Source organism: Aedes albopictus, chromosome 3 (genome assembly GCF_035046485.1).
Source record: "Aedes albopictus strain Foshan chromosome 3, AalbF5, whole genome shotgun sequence".
NCBI classification, from domain to species: Eukaryota; Metazoa; Arthropoda; class Insecta; order Diptera; family Culicidae; genus Aedes; species Aedes albopictus.
In genome coordinates this window covers 142700319-142725259 of record NC_085138.1, presented here as the reverse complement: position 1 = coordinate 142725259, position 24941 = coordinate 142700319, and the positions used below count along the sequence as shown (strand labels likewise).

Genomic DNA, 24941 nt, shown 5'->3' with positions numbered 1-24941 from the left:
TAATGAATGAAGGTTTTTTTTTGTCTGCCATTATTATTGCATGAATTTGTATATTGTGTGACAAGCACAATGGTACACCCAGGGAGTCGAGAAAATTTTCCCGACCTGGACCGGAATCGAACCCGCCGTCTCCGTATCTATCGCCTCAACCACTAGGTAAACTGGAAACCCTATTAGATTATTCAAGAACTACGCCAACAGAGATAATTTTACTGAACTTCCTTTGGAAAATTCTCCAGGAATTTGTTCAAGAATAATTTATCCATGAGTTCTTTTAAAAATAATACTTCATATCTTTCTTCAGGAATTCCTCCATTGGAGTCTTCAAGATTTTTTGTAAAAAAATCTTTAGGAATGCCTCCGCGAGTTAGTTCGAGTTTCTCCGGAACTTTCATTGCCAATTCCTCCAGAAGACCTTTGTGAGTTTCTTAATGAGTTCTTACGAGTATTCTTGCACTGGTTTATTCGAAAATTTCTCCAAGAGTCCCACAGAAATGGGTTTCTTTCAGAAATTCCTCCAGCAGTTCCTCCTTAAAATTCTGCAAGAATTTCTCTGTTAGTTTTTGTACATACCCCTCCGGTACATCATTGATATTTCTCCTCTAGAAATCCTCTAGAATCCTCCAGAAGCAACAATGGAAGTTTTGACAGGATTTCAGTTGATAATTGTTCAGGAGTTCTTGTGACAAGTTTTCTGGAGGTTCGTTGGGGAGTACCTTGGCAAATAATGCAAAAGTATTTTCAGGAATTCATCAAGGAGTATGTTTAAATTCTCGGGAGATCTTTCAGAAATATCTTCAGGAAGAATTGTTTGAAAATTCTTCTGAGGGCTCTCTCGGAAAAACTTCTAGAAATTCCTGCGAAACTTTTCCAGAAGTTTTTTTTTTTTTTTGAGAATTCTTTTGAAAGTTCTTTTTATAGCTCCTCCACGAGTTCGTATTGAAAGAAATTTCTTCAGTAGATTTATTTTCTTTTTTTCTTTAGAAATCCTCCAGGAGTTTAACGTAGCTATATGAAACATCCACACAATATTCCACCAGAATTTTTATGGAACTTCTATTGAAAACGAGTTTCTCCGTGGGTTCTTTGACAAATTTTTAGAGAATCTCCTTCAAAATTCTCTATAGTTGTTTCGAAACTTCTATAGTTGTCTCAGAAAGGAGTATTTGTTAGTAAATTTGTGTCTGATCAGCACGCTTGAAGTAATTTGAAAATTCTGCATATATTTCTGGTTTTCAATACAAAATAAGCCAATTTCAGAAAAAAATTGAGACCGCTATTTTTGAGAATTGCTAGCAATTCGGTGAATATTTCGGAAGATTATTGAAGATAATGAAAATATTTTTTAAGAATTTCCTTCTGTGGTTTCTCCGGTAGTTATTTTGAAAACTTCTCAATGATTAATTTTGAAAATTCCACCTGGAGTTCCATCAAAAAATCCTCCAACAGTACCTTTGGTCGTTCCTCAATGAGTTTCTTCGGATGTTTTTGCAGGAGTTCCTTCGGGCTTCCTCCATGATTTCCTTTATGAATTCCTCCGGAAGTTCGTTTGGAAAACCGTCCAAAAGCATATTCGGTAATCCTTCAAAATTTTCATCATTATGGTGATGATATGCCGAAACCACACCTCGAATTATCAAAAGCAAAAATCTGATAAACCAAACGACGGTGCGCTGAAAAGTTGTTCGATTGATTATCCGTTAGTGGCGACCAATTGATCAACTTTTAAGCAAAACTATCATTTGATTCGTCAGTTTTGTGCTCATGAAACTTCGGAATGTGGCTCCATCATATCTTCACCGTAATAGTTTCAAGACTTTTTTCGACAAGTGCTCCCTCGAAGAATTCATTCGGGTATTCTTATAGAACTATATGTGGGAATACAATCAAGCATTCCTTCGGAAATTTCCCGAGGATTTCTTTCGAGAATTCCTCCAGTAGTTCTTTCGAGACTTCCTCTAGGAGTACTCTGGAGAGATTTTCTAGGAGTATATTCTGTTATTCTTCGGCCCATCTTGATTTTTCCAGAAGATCCCACGGGAAATTCTTCACCTATTTGCCAATGATGAACACAATGATGTTGATGTGTGCCTGTTGTTCCTCTTCCAGTCTGACTAGAGTCCATTACGATATGCCATTCGTCAATATCCAATTATTTGGGTCCATTAGAGTTATTATCTCTTGAAATTACTATTCTGAGGGTCCATTTAAATACACAACGCTACTAAATTTGTGCAGACTGATTTTCGTTTCAATTCAACAGATTCATGTTTTCAATTTTACCATCCCAAGTAACAATTTTGATTCTATCGAAGTTTTTTAGCGATTCAAAAACCCTAACCATTAAACTATTGATGCTGACTTGGAAGTCCTCTAAAGCTCTTATATGCCTTCTATGGCCCACGTTCTGGCTAGTTGGCCTAGGATTTTCCGGTTGTATCATAGTTTTATCGTATCCTCGATACAACCTTCTAAATAAAACCATCTTCTGACTTGTCAAGTATTTGTTTTGCTTATTGTTAACTGTAAATGTTCGATCGTCAGAATAAATTATGCTTGGTTATTCATCCAGCCATTAATTGGAAAGATGCCGATCCGGAATTCAGATTTGTTTTCCTATATAATACGTGGTAGGAGGGAAATTTGTGGTGAATGTCACTATGATAATGACGAAAAATAAGTGCGCCTTACAAACTGTGCATCAATGGGGCACGTTCGGTGTAGTACTAGATTTGTAGTAATGAGCTGAATTTTAGTATGGTGAGAAGGTCAATTCTCCGTTTCTGCAATGAAATGCTGCAAAAAGCGTGGGTATTATGATTCCTTGCTTAATTTGATGCTGTTTGAGCAAAACTTTGGATAACTATGTAGTTTATGATGCAAGAAATGGAGAAAACAACAACACTGTTGTCCAAAGTTTTGCTCAAACAGCATCAAACTAGGCAAGGAATCATAATACCCACACTTTTTGCACCATTTTATTGCAGAAACGGAGAATTGACCTTCTCAGCATACTAAAATTCAGCTCATTACTACAAATCTAGTACTTCACCGATCTGGAATTGGGTGCAAAATAGTTATTTATGCAACAAGTTGCAAAATGATGATTTTTTCAGCACGAGTCGTACATTTATCCAACGAGGCTTGCCGAGTTGGATAAATACGACGAGTGCTGGAAAAATCGAGTTTTGCAACGAGTTGCATACAACATTTTTTGTAATTACGAAAAATTCCCGTTCCGGATAATCTATCTAGCTACACATGAAATCAGGACGAACCACGTGGAAGCATCCATGTGTACCGGCGCAGTTTTTTGTTCGATCAGGTAGGCTGTGGTGTAGAAGGTGTCACAAATTTTCAAGTTCCCGTCGTCGTCGCCAATCAGCAACATTAGAAGGAGCAAAAATAGCTTCTGCTGCTGCTTCTGCACTTGATCAACGGCCCGAATCGGAACGTGGATAGTCCTGATTTGGATTCGAGCTGCTGATTGGATGTAGGAGCAGCAGCTGTATCTACGGAAAACGCGGTAGTGAGCAAAATGTATGTGCTGGCAAAAGTGCCGAAAAGTGCTACTTTTCAGCACTTGAGTGCCGAATAGTAGTACTTTTCGGCACTTTTGTTTTAGTGGAGAAAAGTAGGCTGTTTTATCGTTGCAACCGCGAGTGAAAAGTAGGGCAATGAGCAACGTAATTACAAAAAAGGTTTTTTCAACATAGCGGAGTTTCAAAGACAATATGTAATTTTTCTGAAAATGAAATGACGGAAACGTGTTGAATCATTAGGTTTGACCTTAAGCTGTACGTGAAATCATTAAATTGAGTGATATTTTTTTCTGATAAAACTCTGTGTTCCTGTTAATTTCTCCAATAGGGCTGACGCTCCTGAGGTGGCCATAGCTGAGCTCATGATAGATCTAACTGTTTTATCACAGCATTTCTTGGTCTATGTTATGGCCATGAAATCACAGTTTTGTATATTAATTTACATAAAAAAAATCTCCCCGACAACCGCAAATGCATAGCCGGGGCCCGTGGCGTAGTGGCTACACGTTTGCTTCATAAGCAGATGTTCATGGGTTCGATCCCAGCCCCGGCACTTGCGTCAGTTGCTCTTTCCCCCTGACACTGACCCTCTTCTGAGCCCATGGCTCAAATGGACCCGAATATTAGGACATCGGCGAACGGCAACTCATAATGGACCCCCAATCGGACTGGAAAAAGGAACAACCAACAGCCAACACAGCAACATCCTCGTGCTCATCATTCTACCATGATAGGGTAGAAAGTGAAAGCAGCGCAACGGCAACCAGTTCGATCTAGTATAATTGAAATAGAATACATTTAGGCGCTGTACAAATTGTAAGTACAATTGGAATCGCTCACGCAGTGCCCTAGTGGACAAAAGAGCTGTAAATTAGGTCAAGTGATTGAAGAATAAAAAAATCCACAAATGCAAGTGTTATTGGAATGGTATATAATAGGTAAGCGATAAAACCAATTCTATGAGCTCCTTCGGAAATTTCTTTAGAAACTGTTACGATTTTTGTGTTGGGGTATTTGTGTTGTTGAAGTTGCAAGAAATAAATAATACAACAACACAGTTACACAAAGCTTTGTTCAAACAGCATCAAATTAGGCAAGAAATCATAATACCTACGTTGTTTATTATGATTTCAGATTATGATTATGGATGCTTATGATTATCATTGCAGAAATGGAGAATGGGGCACGTTCGGTATAGTACTAGATTTGTAGTAATGAGCTGAATTGTAGTATGGTGAGAAGGGCAATTTTTTGTTTCTGCAATAAAATGGTGCAAAAAGCGTGGGTATTATGATTCCTTGCCTGATTTGATGCTGTTTGAGCAAAACTTTGGATAACTATGTTGTTTATGTTGCAAGAAATGGAGAAAAAAACAACACTGTTGCCTAAAGTATTGCTCAAACAGCATCAAATTAGGCAAGGAATCATAATACCCACGCTTTTTGCACCATTTTATTGCAGAAAAGGAGAATTGACCTTCTCACCATACTAAAATTCAGCTCATTACTACAAATCTAGTACTTCACCGATCTGTCCTATTGATCATCTTACCATACGAAAATCCAGCTAACTACTTTCAATCTAGTACTTCGCCGATTGCTTCCTCTTGATTTATTATTGGAACTGCTTGCCAATCTTACAGTTGTCGTTACCTACGCGATTGGCTCGGTAATTTAATTGGAATTAGTGTCTAGTGCAGGGTTGAAAAAATCACATTCAATTGAATGACATTTTGCTGAACTGAATGCTTTAGGCATTCATTTTCAGCTCCGCTGTGAGATACTTGAAAGTGAACACAGAAAAACTCAACTACTTTGTGGACGTAATGACTCCACCACACTCCACACGCTCTGCGCTGATGGATGCTTCATGTCAACAACGGCCGCATGAATGCGACTGGCCCATAAGCAAGCGTGATGAATTTTCTCTTTTAAGTGCCAATGACAGGGAAAATGTTGTTATTGAACCTCGCCGTCGCCACGATGTGAGTGACGAGAGAATTTTTATTCTCTTCTCCCCGCCTCCGTGAAGGAAAGAGGCTTTAACGTCAGAAGCGGTGTGGTGAAAAGACAAAAACAAAAACTCACATTCGTTACTTGCTTTCATTTTTTTTGCAACCCTGGTCTAGTGTCTAGCGTATAAGGGCCATGAGTTCAAATCTCACCCGAGCTGTGCATTTTTCGTCAATTCAACAATAAATCATCCATCTGTACATGTGTACCTACATCCAGTTATTTGAAAATCGATGATTTATTTTTCATACAAGCGTGTCCCATGCTATGTACTCTCCACACACAAAAGTCTATAGGAAAACAAGCACTTTATGAATTGCAAGGCTTACCTGCAGTATCCTGTAGACTGTCGTAGCTGTAGAACTACCATCTCTGTTGTCTGCCTTCATGATGAATTTTCGTACACTGTCGTTTAGTAATCCACAAAGGTTATCCAAGTGCTTCTGTTAACGATTTATCTTCCTTCTTATACTCATATCCCATCACAACGCGATGTTTATTATTTCCAACCACCAAATGAACCACATCAACGTTGCACCACAAGGTAATACATTTTCATTCATAACTTTTTTCAAAACACAGATACACTTTCCGAAGGATCTTCCTAGGTCGTTCACACTTGTCAAGTTGTCACTATCAATTGGAAGTTTGCCCGTTGTTGTTTGCTCCACTTATTCACCATTGGTATTTATCGATTGCCCATTATTAAATTCATACCTCTTAGGATCATTCAGCTATAAAACATGATAGAAATTAGCTTTATTACAGTATTCCGTGACTAGTTGCTTAATAATTTTATACATGAGCTTAAGATTTCTGCAAATTTACTATCCACAAGTTTCTCATTACAAATGCAGTTCTGGAATGCGCCATTAGGGATACATCCCTTCATTGACACCAGCCAACCAACGGATATTCTCACAGTTGTTTAATCAATGTTGTTTACCTCGTAACGAAATTGCCCCCTACCCACTTCAGCCCGGTATCGAAGGTAACACCCCCACTATCGTTCGCAACTACGTCGATAGCTGAATGGTTCCTGATTCAACAAAAATTCCATGGATTTACACCAAAACAACCCAAAATACGTAAACTGGGTCAAACGACAGCGGAAGTCATTCACGAGTTTTGAAGAGCTGTGAACTTTGCACCCTCCGTGAACAAAAAAAAAGTTCAGCCTGTCTTCCCCCAAAGCCAAATTCGTAACATGCATGCACAATTTGTTTTGACGGTCTCTCGTTTCATATTTATGCACAATAAACCGAAATCAAAATAGTCACGCTATTTTTCATTCGGAACGGCCATTGAATCTTTCACGATCGAGGACGTTGATTCGGTTCGATTGAAGAAGTGTTCTTCCACCTAATGGAGTTCGATTAAAGTTGATTTCATTGTTCTCAACTAAGTACATGAAGGCGTAAAAGTTTTCGAAAAACGATACCATAATGATGTATACTGGGAGTGGTTTTCATCACGATATCAACACTACCAAGGATAGACATTTATTTTCATTTGCTTCGTTGGCGTCTCATTATCTTGATTACTTTCCTGTGTAGATTCATAATTCACTTCTCTAGCAACGGCACGTCTCCAGGATAAGGAGAAACAAAAAAGTATCGAAGAGTCATGAATTAGAGCAAAGCTGTTCGAGTCTTTTGGAAGTAATATAACAAAGATAACTCATTAGCAACAATGGTAGGGTATGAGAGCCCATATGTAATCTCATGCTCGCAAACTCATCATGTTCGGAAACAAGCGATTATGGCACCGATTGATTCCGTTCTTTTTGTTTCCATGCGCGCTCCCTTCTAAAAAAAAATACACAGATAAGTAACAATGACTGCAATCTTTTGTTTTTCATAGGATGAAAATGGGAGCCACATGTTTAATAAGGAAATCAATACCCTAAATTAGTTTTGTTCAGTGCTGTCATGGTACAAATAAAGCAACATACTCAAGGTTTTTTTCTAATTCTGGCATTCCCAATACTGATACACCTCCTTCGAAATTACTTCACTTTTTCGTTCTATGAGTATTATTTGGATGAATTATCCTAATCGGAACGATCCTTATTTAGTGAACAACTAAAAAAAAAAAAAACTTTACCCTACAGAGACCTGGGAGCAAAATATGGGTTAATCACAAACTCAAATAAAATATTGTAAATCCATCAAAACTCTCAATATCTAGAGATACTTCTTTGGAAAATTTTAGAAGTATTTCTTATGAAATTATATATAAAGTACGAAAGAAAACGTGGTAACATTTCCTGGGGTCTCCATGGTGGAATCCTGAAGAAATTTTGAAAACAAATATCAATGACGGGAGTTTTCAAAGAAATTGAAAATCTTGATGAAATTTCGGTGGGCACCCACGGAAAATTTTCTTTTATCTCTAGAGAAATTTTGGAAGAAGAAATACATTTTTTCAGGTTTTCCTGAGGAAATTCTGAAACATTGCTTAGAAAGATACTGACTGAAACATATTTAAAAAAATACAAGAATATCTGAAGGATCCATGGTGGAATTTTACCAAGGATCCCTGCAACTTTAGAAGAAATGTGATTTCTGCGAGAACCATTGGAAAATTATATGATAAAACTCCTGGAGTAATTGCTGAGGAAATCCATGGAAGGCTTTCTGAAAGACTCCTTGGAGGACTATTTTAAGGAAACCTTGACGACATTTCTAGACGAATCTCTAGAAGCAGGCTTGCCTGCCTCTGAAAGAATATTCGGAAGATTTTCCAAATAAATACTAATGGAAATTGTGACATCATGATTTTCTGAAGAAATCGAATGAGGAATTTCTGAACAAATCCATGAAATCTTTTCCCAAAAATCCCCGAAAAAGTTTCAAAAGGAATTCAAGGAAAAAAAAAAGAATTCAAGGAAAAATCATCAAGCATTTCTGTATAAATCTTCAAAACATTAACTGGAAGGTTCCAACTGAGCAATTTTGGAGGAATCACAGGAAGAATTTCTTCTGCAAGAAAATTTGGAATTTGGAAAAATTGGAAGGAAATCTATGAATGACCTTGCGAAGGAATCGCTGAAAGAATTAATGGTAGAATTCTAAGGAAAATTCCTGAAGGAGTCTCTGAAAAAAAATCTTGAAGATTCTCTAGAAAGTGTTCTGAAGGTATCGAAATCCGTGAAAGATTTTCCAAAATAATACCTGAAGGGATTTCTGAAGGATTCCCTGGAGAACATTCTAAAAGGAGTCCTTCTAGCAATAACTGGGGAATTCTTTTTCAAAGAATCTACTCTAGAAAAAATTCTTAAGAATTTCATGGAGGAATTTCTGAAACAATCAAAGGAAAACATTCTGAGATGTAATCCTTGAGAAACGTCTGAAGGAACCCCCAGAGATTTTTTTGAGGAAAATTTATGAATTAAGCCTCGTGGCCGTGCGGTAAGCATCACTAATCGTATAACTTTACCATACCATGGGGTGAGAGTTCGATTCCAGCTCCTAGTGACGAAACTTTTCTCAAGAAATGTCTCTTCCTCGTATCCAGTGGTTGTCGTAATATGTGTCGTGTCTGTTGTCTAGTGTTAAGTTTCGTTCTGTCTGTACAGCCTCTGGCTGGACACGGTGTCCATCAGTGCTGTTATGATAAAATCAGAGCCAATTACTCAAGATTTCCAAATTTCAGCGCCCTATATACGGGTACGCCTCAAAGTAATCACTATTGCGCCTAATTTAGAATTATTCCGTGAGAATACATTATAATTTCACGATTTTTTTTATAATTATCGCTAATTCTTCTTAAAATTTCAAGAAAATGCTCAGACATTCCGTTGGGGATTCTTGGAGGATTTATCACAAAATTTGAAATACAATACAGAAAAAAGATTCCCGCAGGATTTCTTAAGATTCCTCTAAGTATTCCTTCAAAATGCATCTCTGTCTATGCTTTTTTTTTATTTCTCTACAGATTCCTTTTGACATTCTTTCAGGAATTCCCACAGAAATTTTACTTAGCACTTCCTCAGGAGTTTCTGAAGAAATTTCTGAAAAGATAAATATTGAAACTGGTCTACGGATTTCCTCAGAAATTTATTCCGAAATTCCTCCTGGTGTTCATTAAGGGTTTCTATAGGAAATTTATTCAAGGCTTGCTGCTTAAGTACACGCTTCTATTCTTTCATTGCTCTTTCAACGTTTTTGAAAAAAAATCCCCAGAAAAATTGTCAGAATTTTTACCAAGAGGTTTTCTTTGGGATTTTTTTTGAAATTCCTCAAGAAACTCTTCTAGGAATTTCTCCAAGATTTGCTACAGGAATTCTAAAAAAAATGTTTTTCTCATAATATGCAATTGTAACAGTTTTTTTTTTCACGAAGATTCATAATTTTTCCCAGAAATTCCTATAGGGTTTTCCTTTAGAAATTCAGATTTTTATTTCAGAAACTTTGTCTGATAATATTGTTTGAATTGCATCCCAGGTTCCTTCAGATATTACCTCTTTTATACAGGGGTTTTCTCGGGCATTTATTTGGAAATTCCTTCAGCCAATTCTTAACAGATGCTTTCAAAATTCCCCCAAGATTTCCCCAAAAATTCCTTCAGGCATTCCTCCGGCCATTGCTTCGAATTTCTAGAATTTCTTTTCTAGAACATTCTCTCAGATTTTTAAGATCGGGCTATTCTACACGAAGTTAGAAAGATTTTAGAAAAGGGTATAATTATTCGATAGTCAACTTTGAGCTGTAATATCTCCGGATTCAATGAACCGAATGTAATGAAATTTTGATCAGTGTTATATGTGTTGTCCATTCTCGAATATTAGTGATGATCAGTCTGTAGAGGCCGCAAGGTCAAAGACGGTGTACTTGTCTTTTTTAGAGCTCTTCAGGTATACGATAAAACGACAATAAAATTGTCAGTTTCTGTTGCTGTTGCTGGGTGAGTTAAATTGAATCGTGAAAACACCATAAAAATAATATAATGTCAAGGTACACCGAGAAGTCGAATACGCATATCTGTCAAAAGGTATGCAATTGGAAATCGGAATTAAAAGGTACACAACTGATTTACACTCTTAGGTTACTTAGGCAGTTTCATTTGAATTATTTTCACTAGTTTTGCTAGAAACATCTAAAGATAATCTACGAGAAGTTTTTTTTACTTTAGTTAACAATTATGTCGCAAGCAAAAGAAGCCTCCCCTAGTAGAGAAAAAAAACTTAAAAATATGATATTTTGATACGGAAATAATAAAAAGAGAGTTTGCTGGAGATTAGAGGTAAAAGTCTTAAAACTCTAAAATTTACTCCTGAAACATCATCTTTACATACAATTTAGCTTTTGATAGCAGCAACCTACTTGATTGATTTGATCAAATTTTGCTATTGGACTTACAATGTATCAAACAATTGTCCGTACAGCAATTTTTTGGTCAAAATAATTTTTCATTTAAATGATTATAACTTTTTTATTCATCAATCAAATACGATGAAATTTTGATCAAACATGAACCATATATTAAAGCTCCATTGGTTAAATTTTGAGCGAGATCGAATAAGATTTTTGAAAGTTATAGAACTTTTGAAAAAACTTTTAAGATTTTTGAACACATTTTTAAAACATTATATCTCAATATGTACTCGATGAAACTTTTTCCATTTTTTTGTGATACAGCTTATATCTAAGGCTTTCATATGCAGCTTTGTATGAGGTTTTATATTCAGCACAAAAAATATGAAAAATCCGTATATGTTCAGAGTGTCATTTGGAAATTTATCATATTTTGATCAATAAAAGTGCCAAGTGTTTTCAATGTTTTTAAGCTCTCCTAATGTAAAATTTTTATACAGGACCTACTAAACTACATATAAATAGTAGGTCCTATGTATTTTTCGATGAGTTCAGCACTTTTATTGGTGATAAACGTTTGGCAAATTATATGTGCAAAATAAGGTAAATTTTTAAACATCGTCAACTACATAAGCACATTTTTCATATTTTTTGTAGTGAATATAAAACCTCAAAAGTAGCTGCATATGAAAACTTTAGGTATAAGCTGTAACACACAAAAAATTGAAAAAAAAATATCATCGAGTACATACTGACATATAATGTTTTAAAAATGTGTTCAAAAATCTTTTAAGTTTTTCTAAAAGTTCTATAACTTTCGCAAAACTTATTCGATATTGCTCAAAATTTTACCAATGGAGCAATAATATATGATTCATGATTGGTTAAAATTTCAGCGTTTTGATTGACGTATAAAAAAGTTATGAACATTTGAATGAAAAAATATTTTGACCAAAAAATTGCTGTACGGACAATTATTTGATACATTGTGTGTTCCAAGAAAATTTTTTCCGTTTCCGTTTCCGACACGTTTCCGCGGTTTTCGGAGGGGTGTCGGAAGCGTTTCAGGGGCTTCAGTAGTGTTCCATGGGGTTTTCGGGGGCTTCAGGAATGTTCTAGAGGTTTTCGAGGGGATTCAGGGCTGTTCCAGAGCATTTCAAATGTGTTCTAGGGAATATCAGAAGATTCAGGGGTTTTCAAAAGATTACAAGGATATTCCATATCGTTGCAGGGGGTTTTAGGGGGTTACAGAGGGTTTCGAGGAGTTTCAGTAGTGTTCCAGAGGATTTCACGTTCCAGGGGTTTTCAAGTGGTTCTGAGGTGTTCCAGGGCGTTCAAAGTGCTTTTAAGTCGGGTTTAATGGTAACACAGTTTAAATGATCAAAATCAGTTATTGTCTAACTCGGAAGATCGCAGCAAGCTACGCGTGCGCGAGGATGTGTTTTTTTTCTGTAACGGTTTTTCTCTTACCTGTAAATTTGAGATTCGAAAAAAAGTTTCGCTTTCGCTGCTATTTTAGTGAATTATTATTGAAATGTAGTGATTATAGTGATTTCCAGTGAGAAGAGCTAAGCTATCAAATTGCCGATACACTTCATTACTCCATTGGCTGATGATTCTAAGAGGATTGCCGGGACGACGCCTCTTTTACACGTCCGGACGGAATTCTACAGGTGGAAAGTGCCTTGGGAAGAGCTCATTGAGAGTTTGCCGTAGAAATTAACTAGTGTGAAGAGTATCAACAGTGCCAGCAATTTCACAAAATAAGAAAAAATAGATAGAAACTTGTCTGTGTTCGGAAATGACATCAACGAAGAAAAAGTGAGTTTTGGTTATTGCGGAAAGGCCGAGAATGCTAGAGAAAAACAGCAGTGCATTTGATTGGAACTTTGATTTGAGGTCTTGCGATGATACGGTGTACAACAAAGAAAAATGTGTGAGGCATATCGTTTAAATATAATCCTTGATCGTGTGGGTGTGCGAACGCATGGACTGGACAGTGGCGTGGTGTAGCAAGCATCGAGAAGTGGACGTGAAATGACGTTGAGTGTGTTGCCTTGTCGTATGACCGTCGAAAGTATATAGTGTGCCCACCTGAATTGACCAATCGTGTTGCAGTTACATATTTCGAAAAAAATATGCTATATCCACACGTTGATCCTTCAAAGCAGATACTTGGTAAGATTGTTCTGATTATTGTATATGTAAAAATCCCGTTCCAAAATCCCATCTCCTTTCTATTTACGAGGGCGTCGGTGAGTCGCTGGCATCTCGATAAATAGATATCATCCCTTCCCTACTATCCCTTCCGATCTGCAAAACGTATTTCTTATCGTTTCAGAGAGCGAGCAATGGCGCTTAAGCCTAGGCTTGTTAGCCAGGACACAGTGTAAATGCCTGTGCCCCATCCCGGAATCAGAAAGGCCCATGGAGTGACAACATTTCTTAGCTATGTCACTCCCAACGTTGTTGTTTAAATATACTAAAACACTTTCAATCACTCCAACACATCTACATATACTACTCAAATACACTCACAAAATCTTGCCGTATCACTCGCTTATAGTGAATCCCAAATCAACCCATCCCAAATATCCAACTCCTTGACACCTATGGGGGCGCCGGTGATTCGCTGGCCTTTCATAAAGTAGGTGTCATATCATCACATCCTTTCCTATCCTCGTAACGGAGAAGATGGGCGTGGCCGGCAATGGAAGTTCTCGTGTCTTTTTTACTTCAATCTCTGATTGGATAGCTGTTCCTTCCCAAATAGCATTCCATAAGCAATAAGAATAGGAGTATTTAAGTTTTAACATGACAACTTTCAGTATGCAATCTACGAATTACTCCGTTACCACGCAACGCAACGCAACGCAATGCAAAATCAGTTATTGTCTAACTCGACGTTTCGACACTTTAAACAGTGTCTCCAATGAAAAGATACATTTTTCATGTTTTTATCTGTGCCGTTTTGTCTAACTCAAACTATCGGGTGGTGAAATTTTTAATACATAGTCTCGATAACACTGGTCTAGACACTGGTTATTTTTTTTTTGCGTAGACTAATGGTTCTTCAGGTGTTTCAGGCGTATTTTAAAGGGTTTCCTTCCTGGATGTTTTTTTTAGTTTTTGTAAATATGTACTTAAACCTGAAGCTACACACAATTCTAACCTTTTTTCTTGGAGCCATATGGCTTCAGGAGCGTTCCAGGAGATTTGGGGGTTTTCAAGTATGTTACAGAAGCTTTCAGGGGTGTTTTCAAGGGTGTTGATTTCTAGTGGTGTTCCAAGGGGTTTCAGGAGCGTTCTAGGAATTTTCAAGAAGTTTAAGATTGTTCCAGGGTATTTAATGGATTTGTAAGGGGTTTCAGAGGCTTTTCAGGGATGGTTCTAAAGGGGTTTAGGGCGTAGTTCTAAAGTGGCATTTCAGGGGCATAGCAGTGGGTTCCAGGGCCGTTCCAAGAGCCGTTTCATTGGATTCAAATACGTTCCATGTGATTTCAGCGTCATTATAGGGGTGCCAGGGGCGTTCCAGAAGTTTTGGGGGTGTCCAGAAGGATTTAAAGAGGTCGCATGGCGTTCCAGGAGTGTTTCATGGGATCTTAGGAAGTTTCAGAAGAGTCAAACACATTGCAAAGGTTGGCAATCGCTTTTTGAAAAGCTCCAAGTGCGTTTCATGGGGTTCCGTGAGGTTTCAAGGGCATTCCAGAGATGTTCTTGGAGCCCCAGGGGGTTACAGAGACGTTCCCGGGAATTTCAGGAGGTTTCACGGGGGGGGGGGGGGAATCAATCCAACGGAAATTCCTTCGGAGCCCTCCTGAAATTCCCTGGCAAGCTTTGATATGCCTCTGTAACATACCTGAAACCCCCCTTGTAAGCTCCCTTGAACCCTTGAAAGCCTCTCCGAAACCCCTTATTAACTCCCATGAAACTTACAAATAACAATTTCGCATATTTGTATTAAGGCTGATACAACTTTCATGTTGAAATTTCGAAAAAAAAAAGGTAATGCACCCAGTTTCACCTTAAGAATGCGTTCAATATTTCTGGTGTTCGATTTGAATAGGTCGAATCTGCATAGGAATCACATACACCTTGCAACCTACTCAAATCGAATGCCAAATTTGAGTTCCCAACTTTCTGTACAAATGTTTTAATGTCACATAGAAAACATGCTTACATCTATTTACACAACATCTAATCCAGTTGCATACTTGATCATACTGAATTGCAGACCATTCCCGTACCAAAATCCTATCTCTTTCTATTTACGAGGGCGTCGGTGAGTCGCTGGCATCTCGATAAATAGATAGCATCCCTTCCCTATTATCCCCTCCCATCCGCATAACGTGTTTCTTCTCGTTTCAGAGAGCGAGCAATGGCGCTTAAGCCTAGGCTTGTTAGCCAGGACACATGGTCCAAATGCCTGTGCCCCATCCCTGAAGTAAAACTGCCCATGGAGTGACACAATCTCTTAGCTACGTCACTCCCAACGTTGGTGTTTCATACTTAAGAGCCAGTTCGCGAGAACCGCGAACTCCAAAGGAAGTGGAATCGATCTGCTCCGATTGAGCTGAAATTTTCAGGGTATGGTTTTCCATATAAAAGATGATATCCGGCCGATTTTCAGATTTTTCCGTTAGGGGGAAGTGGGGTAAAATAGCCCTCAAAGATTTCATGTCTAAACAGAGGTAAAATCACTAAAATCGCAATAACTTCCGCAAAAGTCAACGGATTCAGCTGCAATTTTGGATGGACACTCTACTCCTATGGCACTTCCATTTAAGCCAAGCGTTGGATATTCTTTGATATTTAATTTGAAGAAATAGGTTATTTTCATAATTTTTTGACGATTTTCAGGGCGCCTGTTTTCGTACCAACAGAACTAGGATGAAAAACTGAGTACTACGTTTTGAAGGATTACCCAAGAGCTTTCATTTGATATGTGACCCAGATGCGCCAACTTAAAAACTTTCGAAAAAAAAATTTTTTTTTCTCGGGTATGCATTTTACCCCATATTTTAGCTATCTCAAGAAGTGTTGTCGCAAATTATGACAACGTTATTTAACTTTCAAGGGTTTTTCTTCAATATTAATTCAACAGAAAAATTATGACTAAGAAATGCAATTATTAGATTTTTTTCATTTGGGGAAAGTAGGGTAAAACGGACTAACTCAACCTCCTTTCGAAATAACGTTGCTACGATGTTCTCTGATCGGTCTTTAATTTTCAGAGTTCTTTATTCTATTCAAGAAAGATGCTTTATCACATTTTTTTTTCTTGATAGGATAACGGGGTAAAACAATTCTCAGAAAAAAATGTTGGAAATAATCAAAATGTCAAAACCTACAAATGCTTTGGTAAAACTTGTCGAAATTTCATGAAATAAGAAAACATTTCTTAATTTTTATTGCTCATTCATATTAGCAAGTCTGACAACATTTTGACGTCGAGAAATGTCACAGATTAGCACGTGGTGTGTGATTCGCCGGATTCTCTCTCGATTTTTCTTTTAACCTGCATCTCCGGCTCAATTTTCTCTTTTTTTTTCTCGTGAAAGTTGCAGCAGTGCACAATGGTCCACGACAAAGATTTACGAGGAAAGATGCATTCAGCGCCTTCAAATGATTTTTTGGACAAATATGGTCTTCTACGAAGTTGTTCCCAAAAATCAGGCCCTCTTTTCAATGTACATAAAAATTAGGGTGGTCCATATTTTCAAAGAAATTGGGAACCAAACATTTTTATTTGCAAGAATAACTGTATACATTCTTCAGAAAAGTTGTAGATCTATCAATTTTGAGCAAGTTTCCCGAAGACTTTTTTTTTGTAGCTTTAAAATTGACCGATCTAGAGATATTTTTCTGAATAAGCTTAGGGTGGTTCAAGAAAAACCGGTTTTCTGGCGTTAACTGTTTCAGTTTCGATTTTCCATCAAAGCCACCCAAGAAACACTTGTAGAGCATAGTTTTTTGAAAAGGTGTTATGACGTGTTGGGGAAATCATAAAAATTTTCTTTTCCCGCATTCAAAAGAAGAAACGTTGTTATAAAACACATCAAAAAATTAGAGGGGTGTTTTTTTGTAACTCAAGTGAAAAATACTTGAAAAGTGCCATTTTTTTCTAGATAATCATCAATAACTTTTGAACGGAATGACGTAGCAACATTCTCAGCGAACGAAAATGCGCTTTTTTTGGAAACTGTAAAAGTGGTTCTTACGCGACTTAAACGAGAAATTTTAAACAAAAACGGTAAAGCAATAAAACGATTTGTTCTAGCGTCACCCTTTATCTTTATTTTTTTTGTTTCAAATTGTACGTCAAAGTTGTCTAAGAACAATTCAAGAACTCAAAAATAACGCACATTTTCGTGCGCTGGGAATGTTGCTTCGTCATTCCGTTCAAAATATATTGATGGTTTTCTAGAAAAAAAAATAGGCTTTTTCCAGCATTTTTCACACACCAATCGGTCATATCACCTTTAAAAAAAAAGATTTTTTAGGAAAAACACCTGTAACGTTTGAACCAAAAGAGATAAGGACCATTTCAGCGCATGAAACGACGGTTTTTCTTGAACCACCCTAAGCTTATTCAGAAAAACATCTCTAGATCGGTCAATTTCAAAGCTACATAAAAAAGTCTTCAGGAAACTTGCTCAAAATTGATAGATCTACAACTTTTCTGAAGAATGTATACAGTTATTCTTGCAAATAAAAAAGTTTGGTTCCCAATTTCTTTGAAAATATGGACCACCCTAATTTTTATGTACATTGAAAAGAGGGCCTGATTTTTGGGAACAACTTTGTAGAAGACCATATTTGTCCAAAAAATCATTTGAAGGCGCTAAATGCATCTTTCCTCTTAAATCTTTGTCGTGGACCATTGTGCACTGCAACAACTTTCACGAGAAAAAAAAAGAAAAAATTGAACCGGAGATACATGCCAAAAGAAAAGATCGAGAGAGAATCTGGTGAATCACACACCATGTGCTAATCTGTGACATTTCTCGACGTCAAAATGTTGTCAGATTTGCTCATTTGAATAAGCAATAAAAATTAAGATTTTTTTTCTAATTTCATGAAATTTCGACAAGTTTTACCAAAGCATTTGTAGGTTTTGAAATTTTGTTTATTTTCAACATTTTTTTCTGAGAATTGTTTAACCCCGTTATCCTCTCAAGAAAAAAAATATGTGGTAAAGCATCTATTCTTGAATAGAATAAAGAACTCTGAAAATTAAAGACCGATCAGAGAACATCGTAGCAACGTTATTTCGAAAGGAGGTTGAGTTAGTCCGTTTTACCCTACTTTCCCCAAATGAAAAAATCTAATAATTGCATTTCTTAGTCATAATTTTTCTGTTGAATTAATATTGAAGTAAAACCCTTGAAAGTTAAATAACGTTGTCATAATTTGCGACAACACTTCTTGAGATAGCTAAAAATATGGGGTAAAATGCATACCCGAGAAAAAAAATTTTTTTTTCGAAAGTTTTTAAGTTGGCGCATCTGGGTCACATATCAAATGAAAGCTCTTGGGTAATCCTTCAAAACGTAGTACTCAGTTTTTCATCCTAGTTCTGTTGGTACGAAAACAGGCGCCCTGAAAATCGTCAAAAAAATTATGAAAATAACCTATTTCTTCAAATTAAATATCAAAGAATATCCAACGCTTGGTTTAAATGGAAGTGCCATAGGAGTAGAGTGTCCATCCAAAATTTCAGCTGAATCCGTTGACTTTTGCGGAAGTTATTGCGATTTTAGTGATTTTACCTCTTTTTAGACATGAAATCTTTGAGGGCTATTTTACCCCACTTCCCCCTAACGGAAAAATCTGAAAATCGGCCAGACATCATCTTTTATATGGAAAACCATACCCTGAAAATTTCAGCTCAATCGGAGCACATCGATTCAAGAAGGGGTTGCGGCTCTCGCGAACTGGCTCTTAAACACTCACACTCACACCAACACATTTACAAGATCTACTCAAATACACTTACACAATCTGAATCTTGCAGCATCACTCGCTTATAGTGATTCCCCAATCATCCTATTCCAAATATCCAACTCCTTGACACTTATGGGGGCGTCGGTGAGTCGCTGACCTCACCTTAAGTAGGTGTCATATCATCACATCCTTTCCTATCCTCGTAACGGAGAAGATGGGCGTGGCCGGCAATGGAAGTTCTCATGTCTTTTTTACTTCAACCTCTGATTGGATAGCTGTTCCTTCCCAAATAGCATTCCATAAGCAATTAGAATAAGAGTATTAAAAATAAAACATGACAACTTTCAGTATGCAATCTACGAATTACTCCGTTACCACGCAACGCAACGCAACGCAAATGTTTTAATGTCACATAGAAAAATGGAATGCCAATTAATTAGATCGAGGCCCCTGGTATTACATTACAAGCCAAAGCTGTTGGCATTTTTCCGAAAAGGCGTTTTGCCCCGTATAATTATCAAATACCTAAAAGGTTACTTTTTATTTTTTTTTTAAATTTGATTCGATAAAATTAGTTTCACACGGGCTAAAAAATTGTGTCTTTTCCTGAGGGTGGAACATCAAGAAATCCCATTGCAATTTTGCATACAAACTATAGAGGCACATCTCTGACGAACGAAGCCGCACTTGTTTATCCTGGCTTTGCTCACTTGCCAAAAGAAGCAGCTTTTCCAAAACGAGCACATTTGTTTACGAATGTTTAAGATTGGTGCTCTTGAAAACGTGAGTAGGGGTTCAAGTCGGCCATTATGGCAGCAATATATGTATCCTCTGATGTTTCTCCTTAATAGAAAATCGACCTCATTCAGTCTATTGCATAGTTCCCAAACTGTGGGTCGCGACCCCCCTGGAGGGTCGCAGACCTTCACCCGGGGGGTCGCGACAGAAAGTTTGGATATGTAATTTCAGTTTATGTTTCTGAATGTTTTCTTGATGATACTCATTGGGTGTGGGAGTTTTTAATCCATCGCATCGCCTTTTTCAGATTTCGAACTTCATATAGGCGATATAAATTCACGTTATTAAAAGGACCAATCTCAAACATTATCACCTAATCTGGATTGTTCCAATGAGTTAGCTTAGAACAAACAAAGTTATCGTATTTTTCGTTCGTTTGGCCTTTTTTGGTTTGAAAATTATAGGCAAATTTGAAATGTGATTTAAACATATATAAATTTCATCAAAAGGTAGACAGTTCTCATCTAATTTTCTGTGTTCGAAAAGTTTTGTTTCATCTTCTTGAGATTGTCTCTTGAAATCACGGAAATATAAAATTTTTAAGATCGAGCGACCTCAGGTACTTCACAGGTCAAGAGATAGGACACTTGTAAAAATGACTTACTATTCAACGAAACTCTATTTGAGAATGTTCTGGTTCGGCAAAAACCAAATTCATGGAAATATGGAGTTCATAGTTAAATATAAATTGCACATTTAAGTTACTCTGCTTGCCAAGTATTACTTAGCTGTTTTTGTGATAAATTCCAAGCTGATATTATCGAATGTTTAAATGCATGCAATATAATCTTCATTCACAGTAGTAAACGTTAATATGCCGAATTATAAATCAAAACAAAGCATTCAATGATATCATAAAAGAACCTTTCAGCTCTTTTGATGAAAACATTAAAATATTGAAGTAGGCAAATAGAAAACAATTATTTCTAGTGTTGGTTTGCTGAAAAAAGTACACAAGATTTTCGGGAATTTTCACTGGGAGGTCGTGAAATGACCGCCTAATGACCAAGGGGGTCGCTAACCCAAAAAGTTTGGGAACCTATGGTCTATTGCATCGTGGTGAAATCTACAACACAAAGAAACAGACGTAACACTGACAAAATTTACATCTCCCACGCACACTATGTCCAAAGGGAAGTGTTATGAAAATCGAATGTACCTCAAATGTTATTCCCCAGAATCGTAGCTTTGAAACTCTAGTTTCAGGATTTGTGCGGTTTAAAATATTTCATCTTGGGTTTTTTGATATTTATGATTTGTTCCTATTTTCCCATACAAATACCGAAAAAAGTCAATTTCGTCCCATATAAAAATGTATGGGAAAAAACCCAAGATGGATTATTTTATACCACACATTTTCTGAATCAAGAGGTCCAAAAATATGATTCTAGCGAATCAATTATGAGGTACATTCACTTTTCATAGTACTTCGCTTTGGACATAGCGTGCCACGGTTTTAACGATCATTTTAAATGTCCGCAGGTGTTACTTTCATAACCCTTTATAAGGCAGTGGCAACTATATTGCCACCTCATTACAGTATTTTTTATGCTCACTTAGAAAATCTTCCCAACTTCTGTTTTAACTATTCTACACATTTGGCATTTGTTATCACTCATAATTTTTTGAGCCGTAAAAAGCATGAATTGGCTATTTTAGAACAAAATGTCTGTGAGAAAAGTGCCATTTTCGAGTCAATGAAGGTTTATAAGCTCCAATTTTTGTTGTGACGAACAAATCATAAATCTATTGATGGCGAATAGAAGGTATATGTTTCTTCTAGACGTGGACAAAATTTCAAATTATTTGCTTCACTACTTTTAAAAACTCAGCTTTTTGAAAATTCGTACTAAAACAAATGGACATGTACTAAAATGACAATATCTTTCAAGCTAATCATCCAATCGTGTTTCAATCCATACTTATAACTCATGAATATTAGAGCATCTACCTATAAAAAAATCAGCATGATTGATTAACGCATTACAAAGCTACAGAATTTCAAACTTTCTGGCCAAAAAACTGAAATTTTGACAATTTTTTCATACAAAATCGATCGGTGATTTTTTTGAAAATAAAACCGTTTTTGTTCATCACACCACATGTGCATTATTCCAATGTAGTATGAGTTGATTCCGTGCCTGATTTTCTCGGTCTTATTAAGGGATAACCAGAGGCGTGGTCATCGTTTTTGTTCGTGTTCAGTGCTTCGCGCAGTATCGTCGCCAGCTGGTGCTAGTGTAACTGAACGATGATTTTTTAAGGAATTTGTTCTAAGTGTTACGTCTGTTTGTCTGTGGCTATCACATCGTCACTCCATTTCACACTTTGATTTGCAGAAATCTTCCAACTCATGTGACCCCCATCACAACTTTATTTCCAATAATTACCCATGAACTTGATTCGGTTGGTCACATCACAACAAAGACACTTCCTGCTGCCACAATGGTAACAATATCAAGAACGCGCACTGCTATTCTACAAAAGATCATGCGCCCCCATCACTGCTTATCCAACCAAGACTACCGGAAACAACCAATAGCAGCAGTACCACACTTCACTAGTCAGCCGCCGCAAACAAGATCAAAAGCGAAACCATCCACAGCTGGGGGAGATCACGCATCGCACGATGGAACTAGGTGCATCCATCAACTAACTTGTCAGCCGTTCTAGCCTATCACTCAATTTTACAGATCAGTAGATCACTTTATTCACATTTTAACGCGGCATTCGGTGCATATCATTTCCATTCACTCTTGACACTTTGTTTTGCTTCGTTTTTCTCGCACATTGCGGCGTGGCCTCGTGCATCATTGCGTCCCTTCCCTGGGTTTCCTCCTGTCTAGATTATTGTGAGATGCATAGCGACGGATGCCGGGCGTAAAAATTCCTGATCCACTTTCATCTTCCTCACACGTTCGGAAGACGGCGGCAATCTTAGCGGCCGTTAGCTATTAATAGTGACGTCCCACAAGATTTGGACCACCACCACCGCATTCAGAACCCCAACATGAAACACGACTCTTCACAGTTTGTGGAACACACTGCACTTCTTTACTTTGATCGAAGATGCACTTTTAATTCACTAATTGAACCATCTGGATCGAATTTCTTCGTCTTCATATTTAGTAACATTTGTTCGTTACAGAAATTCCGCTTCGGATGAAAATTTCCATCGATCACACAAAATTCCTTAGATCCCGCCACCCACAGAGAGGCGGCAATAACTTCCTGTAGGGCTCAGAGCTTCTTCAGCTAACCATCCAGCAGTAGTCCGAGATAATCCAACCGGGTGGAATGGTGCAGCGCGCGCCCACCGTAGTCATCGTTTCCCGTAGTTAGGTGTGTCATTGCACTTTGCAAACAAGCTTCCTCCCCCGCGTCGTCGGTCGGAACGCGCGCGGCGTAACGCGGCTGGAAACCAAAACAACCAACAACGATCGGACGCTTCCGAAATTGAGACAGGAAAACAAAACACGTTCGAACTGGCGAAGGTCTGGTAACGGACTGAACTAGGGCCGGAAAGCGCGCGCTGCAAGAAGTCAACCTAACAGAAATGGATGGTATTCTGGTATCTAAGGTGCAAGCAAAATAGATAGAATGCCGTTAGTGGAATTCTTTTTTAGAATGTGTGGAATACGTGCAAATAGGGCTAGGTTTTTCTGAGGTGTAGCCAGAAAACAGTTTATTGACATGCTTTTCCACAGACAGCACAGTTAGTTCAACACCGGATCAACCATTAAAAATAAAGCAATTAGTCCTGTTCAACGACGTAGGTTGAACTTGCTCGAAGTAGCTGCATCCTACTCTTACACGTTTGTTGACTAATGGGTAAGAGCAAGATGCAGCAACTTCGAGCAAGTTCAACCTGCGTCGTTGAGCAGGACTATTGATTGACGATCAGGTATCAGTAGGTCGGCTCTAGAGGCACGTTCTCCTCCATTTGGGAAATTTGTTGCCATGATTGACGATAAGGAATATTATTATAGAGTTTTGGCACTTCTCAGCAAAAAATGCTGGAAACTAACATCCACCCCGGACAATCGGATTGCCAAAGGGAATTAGGCTCTGTGGATCTCATTAGCCGGTTTGCTTATATCCTAAAGAGTCTTCTTCAGATGTACTGTTCTACGTACCTTACCGATCAGGCTAAGGCCTGGGTGGCCTCTGCTGTACCTGTACATAGTAGCCGTCTCCATTCCACTCGGTCCATGGCTGTGTGTGTCCAGTTCCGCACTCTGCGTAGGGTCCGCAGATCGTCCTCCACTTGGTCGACCCACCTAGCTCGCTGCGCTCCACGTCCAATGAGAGTATATTACAGGTGAGGAAGAAGAAGAGATGGCTATGTATTAGTAAGCAAAGAAAAATGTAAACACAAATAGTGACGTCACTATTTGACACGCGTTCTTATGGGAGCTCGCTTTACTTGTAGTAGTGATATGTTTTGCACCAAACACGGATCTCACGCACACGAAGTGTCTCTTCCACACCTTCATTAGACTCTCATTGCTCCACGTCTTGTTGTACCGGTCGGATGACTCTCGAGAACCATTTTAGTCTGGTTGCTATCCGACATCCTGATGACGTGACCCGCCCACCGTAGCCTCGCGATTTTCGCGGTATGAACGATGGTTGGTTCTCTCAGCAGCTGATGCAGCTTGTGGTTCATTTGCCTTCTCCAAGTCCCGTCTTCCATCTGCACTCCGCCGTAGATGGTACGCAACACCTTCCGTTCGAAAACTCCAAGGGGGCGTTGATCCTTTGCATGTAGAGTCCATGTTTCGTGCCCATAGAGGACGACCGGTCTAATCAGCGTTTTGTAGATGGTTAACTTCGTGTTACATTATTTGTCGAGCGTTCGTGCGAGACAGTCGAAATTTCTCGGTCGTCCGGTTTGTCTTCGATACTTTCCAGTTCGGTGGCTATTTTTCGGCGTGCTAGTGTTTCAAGTGTTCACATTTCAGTGATTATCCCTAGTGGGACGAGTGCGGTTGGCTAGGCCACAATTTTTACCGCAAAAGTTTGTTTAATTCGAGTGAAATTCTCGTTTTCATCGTAACACGTGGCGCATTGTCCGATTATCGTGCGCAGCACCCCCCGCACACCGCGCCGCTCGCGCGGCCGTGATCGGCTTTTTCCAGTGAGTACCCAAGCTCATCGTCGTCGACAGCAGCAGCCCACCGAGAGAAGAGCAAAGAGCGTTCCGCCGCACACCAACGTCGGCGCTCAGCAGCAGCTCGCCTCCTCCCAGTGCGGGCGATCCGATCGCTTGGACCTGTCGTCGTCGAGCCTGTGGCTAAACAGAGTGCACAAAGATAAGTACA

At 38.2% G+C, this 24941-nt stretch overlaps 1 protein-coding gene across 16 annotated transcripts in view; it reads right to left on the bottom strand.

Moving 5' to 3' along the window:
- LOC109424083 (uncharacterized) overlaps window positions 1-23200 on the bottom strand; it is a 638365-nt gene extending 615165 nt beyond the window's left edge. For 5 of the 16 annotated variants that reach the window (XR_009995716.1, XM_062842968.1, XM_062842969.1 and 2 more), the window contains exons 1-2: window positions 22008-23199; window positions 5884-6288 (exon numbers count right to left, since the gene is read on the bottom strand). Coding sequence is in view for 15 of the 16 variants with exons in the window: in XM_062842968.1 (XP_062698952.1) it covers window positions 5884-5943 (60 nt within the window). In the remaining variant the exon portion in view is untranslated. Of the gene's footprint in view, window positions 1-5883; window positions 6299-22007 lie in introns of those variants that run through there. The other 11 variants (XM_062842971.1, XM_062842977.1, XM_062842976.1 and 8 more) reach the window with 6 other exon arrangements.
- Between the last annotated feature and the right edge of the window lie 1741 nt (window positions 23201-24941).